Source organism: Mesocricetus auratus, unplaced genomic scaffold (assembly GCF_017639785.1).
Source record: "Mesocricetus auratus isolate SY011 unplaced genomic scaffold, BCM_Maur_2.0 Super-Scaffold_100001, whole genome shotgun sequence".
NCBI classification, from domain to species: domain Eukaryota; kingdom Metazoa; phylum Chordata; class Mammalia; order Rodentia; family Cricetidae; genus Mesocricetus; species Mesocricetus auratus.
Genome location: NW_024429187.1, coordinates 7,156,355 through 7,167,473, shown reverse-complemented (window position 1 = coordinate 7,167,473; position 11,119 = coordinate 7,156,355). Strand labels below are relative to the sequence as shown.

Below are 11,119 nucleotides of genomic sequence, written 5' to 3'. Positions count from 1 at the left end.
GACATTAGTGGAGATAGGCTTCCATGTTTGCTCCAGACACTTGGCTGGAATCCTGGGTGACTATCCCCAAGATGATATGTGAATTCTGTGTCTTTCCTAGTATTTTGGTTGCTATGAGAGATTGAGTAGAAATCCAAGTACTAATATGTCTTTTAAGCCCAAGGATAAATTTGTCACAAAATCCCAAGGCCTCATCACAGATGAGAGTACCTTTCATTAAAAGTTTAAGGATATCATACACACACACACACACACACACACACACACACTTACTTTCAGATCTGACCTTTTGGTATTGGATAGCCAACTGGTGTGCTCTTCCATAGGGAAAAGTATTTCTCTCACAAAAGGGAGATCATGAGTTTGAAAACAAGAAAAGACATGTGTGAGGTTTTAGAGAGAGGAAATAGAAGTTGGAAATGGTGGAATTATATAATCTCAAAAATAAAAGATAGTTATTTTTAAGTTGAAGAACGGTGCCTTGGTAGATAAAGTTTTTTCCATGTCAACATGATGAACAGAACCTATATAAAATCTAGGCACAAATGTGCCTGCCTATAATCTCAGCATTTATAAAGCTAAGTAAGGAAATCTCCTATGGAAATTTGTTTTCCAGAAGAGTCAGAATGGGCAAGCTCCAGGTTTACTAAGAGACATTTCCTCATTCAACAAAGTGGAGAGTAATAGATGAACAGACACAGAACATCTTCTAGCCTTCATATGCACAGACATGTAAACACACATGGAGTGCAAACACACACACACACTTAAAAATCATTTGTAAAGGTCAATATTTTTTAAAACATGCTTTGAAGTATGTTTGCTGTACCAGTTTGCCTGACTCATTCTTTCTTTTGAGTTACATGAAGACACTAAAATCCGTTCCACATCAAGAGAGTCGTAACAAGAAAAATTATTGATCCAGAGACTGTTATCGGGGTTCAAACTTCAATATGAATATCAGAAAAACAAAGAAGGTGGCCACTAACTTTGTACCTCTACCTCAGGCTGAATGGGCTGATTTTGTCTCCATGAGCTCTCATCAAGCCTCAGACTGTAACCTCTCCTCAGTGTGGCTGGAGATTGAATGTCTTATCTTCAGTGTGGCTGGAGAATGAATGTCTCCTACTTGTTCCTGTTTTTTTTTTTTTTTTTTTTTTTTGGTTTTTACGAGACAGGGTTTCTCTGTATTGTTTCGGATTGTTCCTGTCTTTTATACCCCTCTAGTGCTGGGATTAAAGTGTAAGCTATAATTCTCTTTTAGACTGATTCAATCTTGTGTAGATCTAGGTGGCCTAGGACTCACATAGAACCATCTAACTCTTAATCCTGAGTCCTAGGATTAAAGCTGTGTACCACTATCTCCTAGCTTCTTGCTGCTGGGATTAAAGGTATATGCCTAGGCTTCTATAGCTTTTGGCTAACTTTGCTTTCTGAATCTTCAGGCAAGCTTTAATAAATCATAAATAATGTATCACTACAGATAGTCTTGTTATTTTCAATTACTATTGGAGCCACGAAACCAAAACTACTTGAAGACCATCTTGGTTCAAGTAACAATCAACAGTAATTTGGATGAGATTTAAGAGTAGCATGGATTAACACATTGTCATTGGCAAGGACGGTGCCAAAAGATTATTCCAATTGGATGCCTTTGCTAGAAGATTAATTTGGTGTGGGAGCAAATACAAGGTTGAGTGTAACTTACATTTTCTTTTTCCATTCGATAAAATGTTTGCTAGAAATATAAATGCTTGAATATCAAAGACAGGTGCTCACTGGCTTGACACATAGTACTGAACAGTTAGGCACTGTCCCTAGTAGAGCTTATTTCGGTGTAAGAGAGTGAACAGAGGACAAAAGAATAAAAAGAAAATAAAGGGTCAACATCAAAATGAAGGCCAACGTTCTCCTCCATGCCTGGAATGAATCAAAGAGAAGTTAAATCTGAAAGTCATCTGCAAATGAAGTCAGTGACAGAACAGTGCTGGAATGAGAAAAGGAGAGAACACCCTGCCTCTGCCTCTAGAGTTCTGGTGTAATAGTCACACACCGCTACATCCGAGCAGATTGTTAAGATATTCATGAGAAAAAGATCTGGAAGATGGGGAGGATTGTATGACATAAGATACAAAAACAGAAATGTCGAGGTGGAAGGAATGAAGGCAGTCCTTTCAGTCTTGTGGGTCTTGCTAAAGAGATGTGTTTTGTAAAAGCAAAGCTGTTGAAGCAAGAAAATGACAGCAAGGTCTTAGTGCCCATAGGTTTCCAGAGAAACCAGGAATGTTAAGCACACAGGATTGTCTTTCCAATGGGAAAGATGAAAACCTGTTCTGCCATCCAGAAACCTGAGAATTGGAGTGACAGACACATTGGTGACCTGCTTGATCTGTTGGCCCAGCCCATATAATCCCTTAAGCTTATATGGGATGGACATATGGGCTAGTACAGGTGACATATCTCTAAACCCATCTTCTTGGAAGAAATGACATGCACCCTGAGTTGAGTTTCAATGCAATTACACTTCCTTGTACAATGGGGATTGTATCACACCAGGAAACTTGTTCAAAATTATACTCAGCTTAAATACATTGTGGGGAAACAAAAAAACAAAAACCACCTGTTATTAGAGTCCTCAAAATCTGACCCTGATTGGCAAAGTTTTCATTCCTATCTCTTCTTGTGGTTCACTTCCCTCTTTAACACCTGCAGGGACCCCCCCTTAGCTGACAAAGTTTGAATTAGAGGATTGAAAATGTTAGTATAAAATGACCTGACAGATTATACTGGATTTGAGAAGTCAGTTTGGTCAGTAAAGTACTTTTCATGGAAGCATAAACATCAGATTTTGGACTTGCAGAACCCACCCAAAAACATGTTTATGTTTTTGTTTTTTGTTGTTGTTTTGTTTTTTAACCATAGGCTAAACGCACACTTATAATCTGAGACCTGGGGAGGTGGAGACAGGAGGATCCCTGGGAGTTTCAAGTTGGATAGACTTGCTGAATTTGTGAGCTTCAATTTCAACAAACAAACCTGTCTCAAAAGATTAAGTCAGCAGCAATGGAAGAAGACACCTGACATTGACCTGTGGTCTCTATCCAGATGCACCCACACACATGAACATATACACATGAATTTGCCACATACATATACATATACAAAACAGATAAGCAAAGTAACTTTTACTGTTCTTTTGAGATGTCAAAGACTAGACAAAGAATTGAAGGAAAGCAAATTTGAAACCTGGGCTTTCATCACGAACTTCTAAACATCTAACAACATCATTTGCGGAGGTCGTGTAAGGAGTCAATGTATATGAGCCCAGGTAATTGTGGCTGGTCAAAGGAAACCATCATCAAGAATGCAAAGAACGCATAGAGACAAGGGACCAAAAAAAGAACAGGGCTGGACTCCAGGCTACCTTAGTTAAGTCTCAGTGAGTTCTTGTATTTACTGTTATTACCCAGTGAAGGAAAAAATAGGGGACTAAGAGGTGGATACTCTTGGAACTAAGAAAAAGCAGTGTGGAGGCAACACAGGCTCAAGAGACTTTAGTTTCCTGGCTAAGATACGGCACATGCTGTGGGTAAAATTAATAGTGAGGACTGGAAAGGTAGAGAGAAGTTAAGAGCAATTGCTGCTCTTGCAGAGGACCCCAGTTTAGTTCCCAGTGTCTACATCAGGGGCTCACAACAATCTGTAACTTCAGCTCCAGGAGATCTAATGCCCTTTTCTGGCTCACATGGGTACTTACACATATTATATATACACAGATAGACACACATAAATAAAAATAAAATAATTTTTGAAAAAACTACTTGGAAAAAGGAAAACAATAGTTTCTTATGTAAATAGTAGGTTTCCTTGGCTAAAAAAATGTAGGCAAAAGGAAGAAAGAGATTTGCAATTCAGATTTGGGTTCCAAAGCCTTGACCACAAAGGCCTTACTCCTCTCCCTGTCCTTTATGATGTCCAGATTACTTTATGTTGGTTTCTGTATTGATTTGGCTTAAGTAAAGCTTAAGAACTACATGGTACTGTTTCCCTGTAGTTGTGAGATGAAAATACAAAGTCAAATCCATCAGATGGAAGAGCCTGAATTAAATGTCATTAAGAATGATCTCCTTGGTTGGCAGGGAAAGTGAAGAAAATAAAAAAGGGAAGCAACATTTTATGAAAATTTACTGAATAATACACATTGCAATAAATACTTTTTATTTAGTAATTTAGCCCAAAAAAGAGGTAAATATCATCAATCTTCTAGCTACAAGAATTAGACTTATTGAAATCATTAACTTACCTAATGTTATACATTTGGTAAAGCAGGGAACAGGAATATGGAATGTCCATGGTCTGACTTCTTTCTCATGTATATTGCTGGCATTTGCAGTGAGGTAATCCAGCCATGCGCACAGAGGGGAGTTTTCAAGATTTTTCAATAGAAAGCTGTGGATAGGGTTGAGGCAGAATGATTCCCTGCTGGTTGCCTTCATCAAGGGTCCTTACCTTTGGGTACTTCCCAAACTTACCAGGCCTAGTACATTCAACCTTAACTTGTCTTTCTAACCATTGTTATCAAATATCTTCCAGGGGTAACTGGTATCACTCAATGCTCCTGTTTTTAGAACTTCTGGGTAGACCAGTGCAAACACCAAGATCAATGAACAAACTAGTGTAATGATAGTCGTTAAATTATTTTAACATTGTAAGCTTCAGTTTTCTCATCTGTAGAGCTAATTATTTCCTCTTCACACCATCTGGAAAATTTTATATAAAGTCATCCAATATTCTGACTGTCATACAGAAGGCATGCAAAACAGGTTGAATGTGAAAATGTCAGAGATTGTATGACTAAATTTAACAAACTAGTTCATGTTAATGTATGCAGAACAGAAAATGTCACTGAATGAAGAGAAGACTATCATCATACTTCTCTATCTACAACGTAACATTCATGTGTTTCAGACATGTTTTTCTAGATAGGAAGAACATATCTAAACCGAAGGTCATGATACATAATTTATACTTATTCACTAGTAACTAATATTTCATTGAGAAAGCCATATATTTTAATTTATATTGATAAATTATTTTTGTGGTAACTGTTTTGTCTAAAGTCATTGCATAAACTGACCAGATGGAAATGGAAGGTTAAATTTCATAAACTATGAGGCAGCATAATTGACTGGCAGTAGCCTGCAGCCTCTCAGAAACCATGTCACTAATATGAAGCTAAAAAATAGCAAGAAGACATCTCACAAAACTCTTGGTCAAAGAGATCCCCTTGGGACTTTGTGATTCTCCTGGGAATGAAAGTCACATTAAGACAATCATAACCGCACTGTCACTGTATAAGCCATAGATCAGAGTACCAGGAGAGGTCACTTAGTGGTCTGTCCTTTTGGAACCAATTCTGTCAATTTACACATATGGGGGCTACCTTTGTCCTAAAATATATAAGGTCATCTTTAGGACAGGGCATTGGATTTGATTTTTAATTCACAATTTGGAAAATTGTTTTCTTTTTTAACAAATGATTTTTCAAAGATGCTGTCTAATAAAGAAGTGTATAGAGGGAATATCACCAATGATTGCTTTGTCAATTAAGAAAAAAGTTAACTACTAGACTGAAAAGATGGCTGAGTGTATAAAATGCAAACATGAGGTCCTAACTATGGATCCCCAGATTTCATGCAAAAAATCGGAATGGCCACTCACACTTGCCATTTCACTCAGCTCTGTCGAAGCACAAATGTAAAGATCTTCCAGCCAGCCTTGGCCAGCCAGCCTAGCTGAATTGGTAAGAGATCTTGTCATAAGATCAAGATTGGTCAATGAAGACAGCTCATGTCTTACTTCTTATCTCTACAAGAATACACATGACCCCATGTACACACACATATACACCACATTCCCTAACATAACTACTGCCATTTGTACTTCAGATAAACTTCCTGACCACAAAGTCAAATCTACTGGTGAATAAATTCTACTTTCTCTTCGAATTTTTGATCCTGGGTTGCTGGATCCTCTAAATATCCCAAGATGGGATTGACCATGACAACAATCAAGGACAAAAAATAAATCTCCATCATCAAACCAAAGGAATATTAGAGTAACTAGTACATACAACCTCTGTCATTGTAGCTAACACATTTAAATTTTATATTGAGACGGGGATTCAGATTTTTCTAAACTTGTCTTCAACTATACCACAAATCATGATTGGGGCACGATGTAGAAACCAAAGCAAATGACTAACTTTGCTACATAGGAAGTGTTCAGCTGCATTTATACATTTTTCAGTTACTCTTGGCTTGTAGTTTAGATTGTAATCAGTCCATAACCTTCCCAACAACACTATCATGCTCATTAAAAATAGCAGTATCCTATTTATTAATGTCAGCAAATTTGTGATTCAAAAAGAGCACCTCACCAAAGGGTCAGGAGTTTATATTAATAAAAACTCTAAAAACATGGAAGAAATATGACTCTTTGAGCCAAAATATTCTATTGCTGTGAGAGTTAGACATTAATAATTCATTTTCCATCAATTTGCACTTCTGGGTCTTGGAAAGCCGCAGTAGTTTGAAAGGCCTACTAGGGCAGGAAGGCACACTTTAAAGCTAGTTGACCTCTCTATCACACAGTGTGGAATGCAATCCTTAAAACAGTATAAACTTTCTCTTACTCCAAGTCACTTTGAATTCACGTGGTCTATAACCTCCAACTTTGCAAAAGTCTATATTGAATTAATAAAATGGAAAGCATGGGTGAGAACATCATGGAGGCTGCCCTCAGGGGTTATGTCAAAGAAAACCACAAAGACTTTCCACTTGTTGGTTCCAATGATTAATCATCATAAGACATAAATCAAAGCCCAGCAAAAGTGAGAGACCACACTGAAATTCAGCTTCTCCCTGCCTTAGGAAGCTTATATTCTTGAAGAAACCATGACAATGTACTAAAATATTACAAGTCGATGGTTTTAGGCAGAGGAATGAACAGGACACTTTATGAAAAGATGGCATAGTAAGTTTTTCCAGAAACAGTTAACATTTGAGTTGAGTCTTGGGAGATCTCTAAGAACTCAGCAGGGACTGGCAGTATGCTCAAGGTTGCAATTCATGAAGATAATTCAAGGGAGTGGAGAGGTGGCTTTGCATTTAAGAGCATCTTGTGCTCTTATGGAGGAACAGAATTTAGTTCCCAGCACACATGTTGGGCAGATCACAACTACCTGAAACCCTAGCTCCACAGAAAAAGACACCCTTTTCTGTCCATCTCAGACACCGCATACACACACACACACACACACACACACACACACACACACACACACACACACACACAGGACACGTGGGCACTCGCAGAGACAGAGACAGAGACTGAGAGATTGGCATCTTAGAAAGATATGTTGATAGGACAACGATCTTTGAAAGATTGTGTAAGTAAAATTCCTGGGAGAAAAACCAGTGGAATATTCTATTCAAACATGGAATGTAAGCTCAGAAGACAGTGTAGTACAGCCACTGAGGAATGTATGTGTCCTGTAGACGATCTTCTGGTTCAATCATTTGGAAATGGAAAGCTGTAAAGAGAAGCATTGCAGCTCCACCAAAGGACAGGTAATAATACAAGATGAGTTTTGTAGAACACACAACTAGAATGTTCAGAAGTTCATATCGCAGAAAACTTCCATTTCTTTTGCAGAAACACAAGCAGATCAAGATCCATGTGCTGTTTCTTAATATAAATTCTGTAAATTAAATTTTCCTAAAATAAATATAAATACATGTTGATTAATAAAACATTTTTCGAGTTTAAGGTTAGAATAATGTGCACAATTGCTCAAATTTTTGCGAAAACAGAAAATGTGGAAATTTTTCAAAGAGACAACAGGTTTACTGGAAAAATCGAAATGAAAATTAAACTTTTACATGTATACATTTCATTACATTTTTATACACGACACCCACCAAGTATTTGTTTGCTCCCTGCATTCTCAGCCCATTAGGGATCCTCTTAGGATTTTGGTCACAGAAACAGGACAGAATGCATGCATGCTACTTCCTGACTCCTCGGCTCTTTCCATGCTCTGCAACTTGTGTCCGTAAAAGTGCCAAGAAGGCAAGTTATCTGCCTGAGTCCCTGAGGGACCTTATAGAGCAGAGACACTTGCTACACCATTAAAAAACACATTATTAACCACAACAAATCTTAAATCAATACATTATTCTTATTCTTTCCTCTCCTGTCCTATGGCTACCTAATTTAGACTTCCAAAGATGCCTCATTTACTCTTCTGCTACCAGAGTCCCCCCTCTCTGTCTCTGTGTGTGTGTGTGTGTGTGTGTGTGTGTGTGTGTGTGTGTGTGTATGTGCCTGTATAGACTGGGTGGGGAACTCAAGCCAGTGATTGTGTGGAGACCAAAGGACAACATGTCAGCTTTCCACTTCTTTTTTTTTTTTACTGAAGAACTATTCTTTATTTTAATTCCCTCCCCAAATAAACAGTTTAATTTGTGAAGCATCACTTATTCACTTATTTTCAGACTGTTGTAGACCAATGGCAGAACATTTACTACCAGCCCCAAGGGCATCACACGTTTTAGAAAAGGTCACTGCTATTCAATACTTATCTTTCATTGCTCTTTGGAGTCAAACAATGTACAGGATCAGGCAATTATTTCCTTCTCTTGATTTTCCTTAATTCATTAAATCATCACTGGGAAGTCCAATGGTTGGGACATCACATTTTATGCTAGAGTTGGGTAAATGTGGTAAAATCAGTCATCTATAGCCAAAAGTAGCCCTAAGTTATAAGTCACTGGTTCTTTTTAGTGATTACAGAAGTTTTAAATTCTTGAGATTTAGACATCTCCTGTAAATAAAGCAGGTGTCTGATGGTGGGGGATGTCCTTCTGTATAAATGTTTTTTCTTTTGGTTGATGAAGAAAACACTGTTTGGCCAATAGAGGCAGGAAGATAGGCAGGACTAGAAAGGTAGGCAGAGAGCGGGAGGAGACGCCATATAAAGACTGGGAGGATGGGAAGTGTCAGGCATTCTCTGGTAAGATAAGGCCATGTAGAAATACACAGATTAGTAGTTATGGGTTAATAATTAAGACAGAGCTAGCCAGTAAGAAGCCCTAGGTATCAGCCAACAGGATGATAATTAATATAGCATCTCTGTGTGTTCATTTGGGGCTGAAGCGGTTAGAGACCTGACTGGAAAGAAAAACACCGCCAATTGAAGGCGGGACATTAATGAGTTCACTAGATCTAAGACAAATGATAAATGGTTGTTTTATTGGGGAACAGCTTACACAGATAACAGTAAAGAACCGCCACAGCATTCCTGCTACAGAATCTGCAGTCTCTGCTCCTGATGCGATCCCCACTCAAGAGGAAGAGAGCCCACCCTGCACTTCTCTACCTTCCCTCCACATCCACACCTGAAGCCACACCCAAAGGGTGTGCTGGCACTTGTCATCAAGTTCAAGCTTTTTTTGGTTTTTCAAGACAGGGTTTCTCTGTATTTTTTGGAGGCTGTCCTGGAACTCTCTCTGTAGACCAGGCTGGCCTCGAACTCGCAGAGATCTGCCTGCCTCTGCCTCCCGAGTGCTGGCATTAAAGGCATGCGCCACTAACACCCAGCTGAAGCAATTTTTTAAAAGCAGTGTCTCACTCTGTAGCACTATCTGGCCTGGAACTTGATATGAAGATCAGGCTGCCTCTGCCTCCTGGTACAGGGGAGAAAAGTGCACCCTGCAGTTCAGGCCAATCTTTAAATGACACACTTGCACTGAATCTTCACTAGAGTCATGGTCTTTGGCTGGAGCACATGTAGTTATCTTCTTGATCTGAAGGCCTATCAGTCTTTACCAGCAGTGGCAGCCACTGCTTTGTAAAACTTTGCCACAAAATCTGCCTCACTGACCTCCAGCTGTCTGACAAATTCATTGCGCTCCTGCTCAGCCCAACCTCGAAACCACTGATCCCAAAGACGTAGTTGACACTCGAAGATACAAGGTGGCCGGTTTGCCCCAGATACGCTGAGCTGCTCCAGACCATCCAGCAGTGGCTGTAGCCTTCCAGGCACTGCCTTAGCTACCAGGTCTTGTAGAAAACGTTCCCGCTGGGGACCTGACCAGTGAAGAATACACTTCATCTCCTGGGAAGTGATATAAGACATCGGAGGAGGGGAGGAACTGGCAGTATCGTCTGGCACTGAAGGCAACACAGAAGGGAAGGATGGTGGCATTGATGAGGAAGACGATTCCAGTGGCATCCTGTTACCTCCCCTTTCCTCTCAAAGAGCGCCCAGAGGTCACAATAGTCCTTCAGCTCCAGCTCCAACTCTCTTAGTCTCTTCCATGTTTCCTGAAAACCCTAAGCAGAGCCAACCCCCAGCTTTCCACTTCTAACAAGTTGGTTCTTAGTATCAAACATGTAGCCAGATGTGACAGCAATCACCTTTACACAATGAGTCATCTCTCAGGACTTAAGACATTACGTTAAAAAATCACGACTTAATTGCTGAAAGGAAAATAATAACGATGAAAAGTCAGAAAGAAAATATGTAATCAAGTACTGTGGAAAGTAAACCAGCAGGCTAGCAACAGTCCTACCTGTGAGGAAGGTAGTTGGGGTGGGGCCGGGGGTTTCTTTTGTTAACGTTAGTGCTGTTTTGAGCTTTCTAAAATACGGTTTAATTATTTTCCAACAATACAGAATAGTATTTTATATTTAAATTTCCAAATCATTTGAGGGCTTGCCTTAAATTGGTGACTTCAGGAGTGAAGACAAGCACCTGAGACCAAACTGGGTTTTTCAGACTGAACGCATACATCTTGTTATTTTTCTATTTTTTCTTTTTTTTTTTTTTGGTTTTTATGAGACAGGGTTCTCTGTATTGTTTTGGAGGCTGTCGGTCCAGCCTGGCCTCGAACTCACAGAGATCTGCCTGCCTCTGCCTCCTGAGTGCTGGGATTAAAGGCGTGCGCCACCACCGCCCGGCTACATCTTGTTATTTTTCAAGACTGTGAAACACATGAAATTACTTTCCTCTCTACATTTCAGTGGACATAGTCACATTCAATATTGTAATGTC

At 39.3% G+C, this 11,119-nt stretch overlaps 1 protein-coding gene across 1 annotated transcript; it reads right to left on the bottom strand.

The window, feature by feature from the left end:
• Positions 1-9,880: 9,880 nt before the first annotated feature.
• On the bottom strand, positions 9,881-10,403 carry LOC121139740 (uncharacterized protein C14orf119 homolog). The gene has a single exon (XM_040743717.1). It carries the CDS (start codon positions 10,295-10,297, stop codon positions 9,881-9,883), a length of 417 nt encoding a protein of 138 aa, XP_040599651.1. The 5' UTR covers positions 10,298-10,403.
• Between the last annotated feature and the right edge of the window lie 716 nt (positions 10,404-11,119).

Excerpts from the sequence above, each read along its gene's own strand:
- LOC121139740 (XM_040743717.1), bottom strand. The coding sequence starts at position 10,297 with ATGCCACTGGAATCGTCTTCCTCATCAATGCCACCATCCTTCCCTTCT.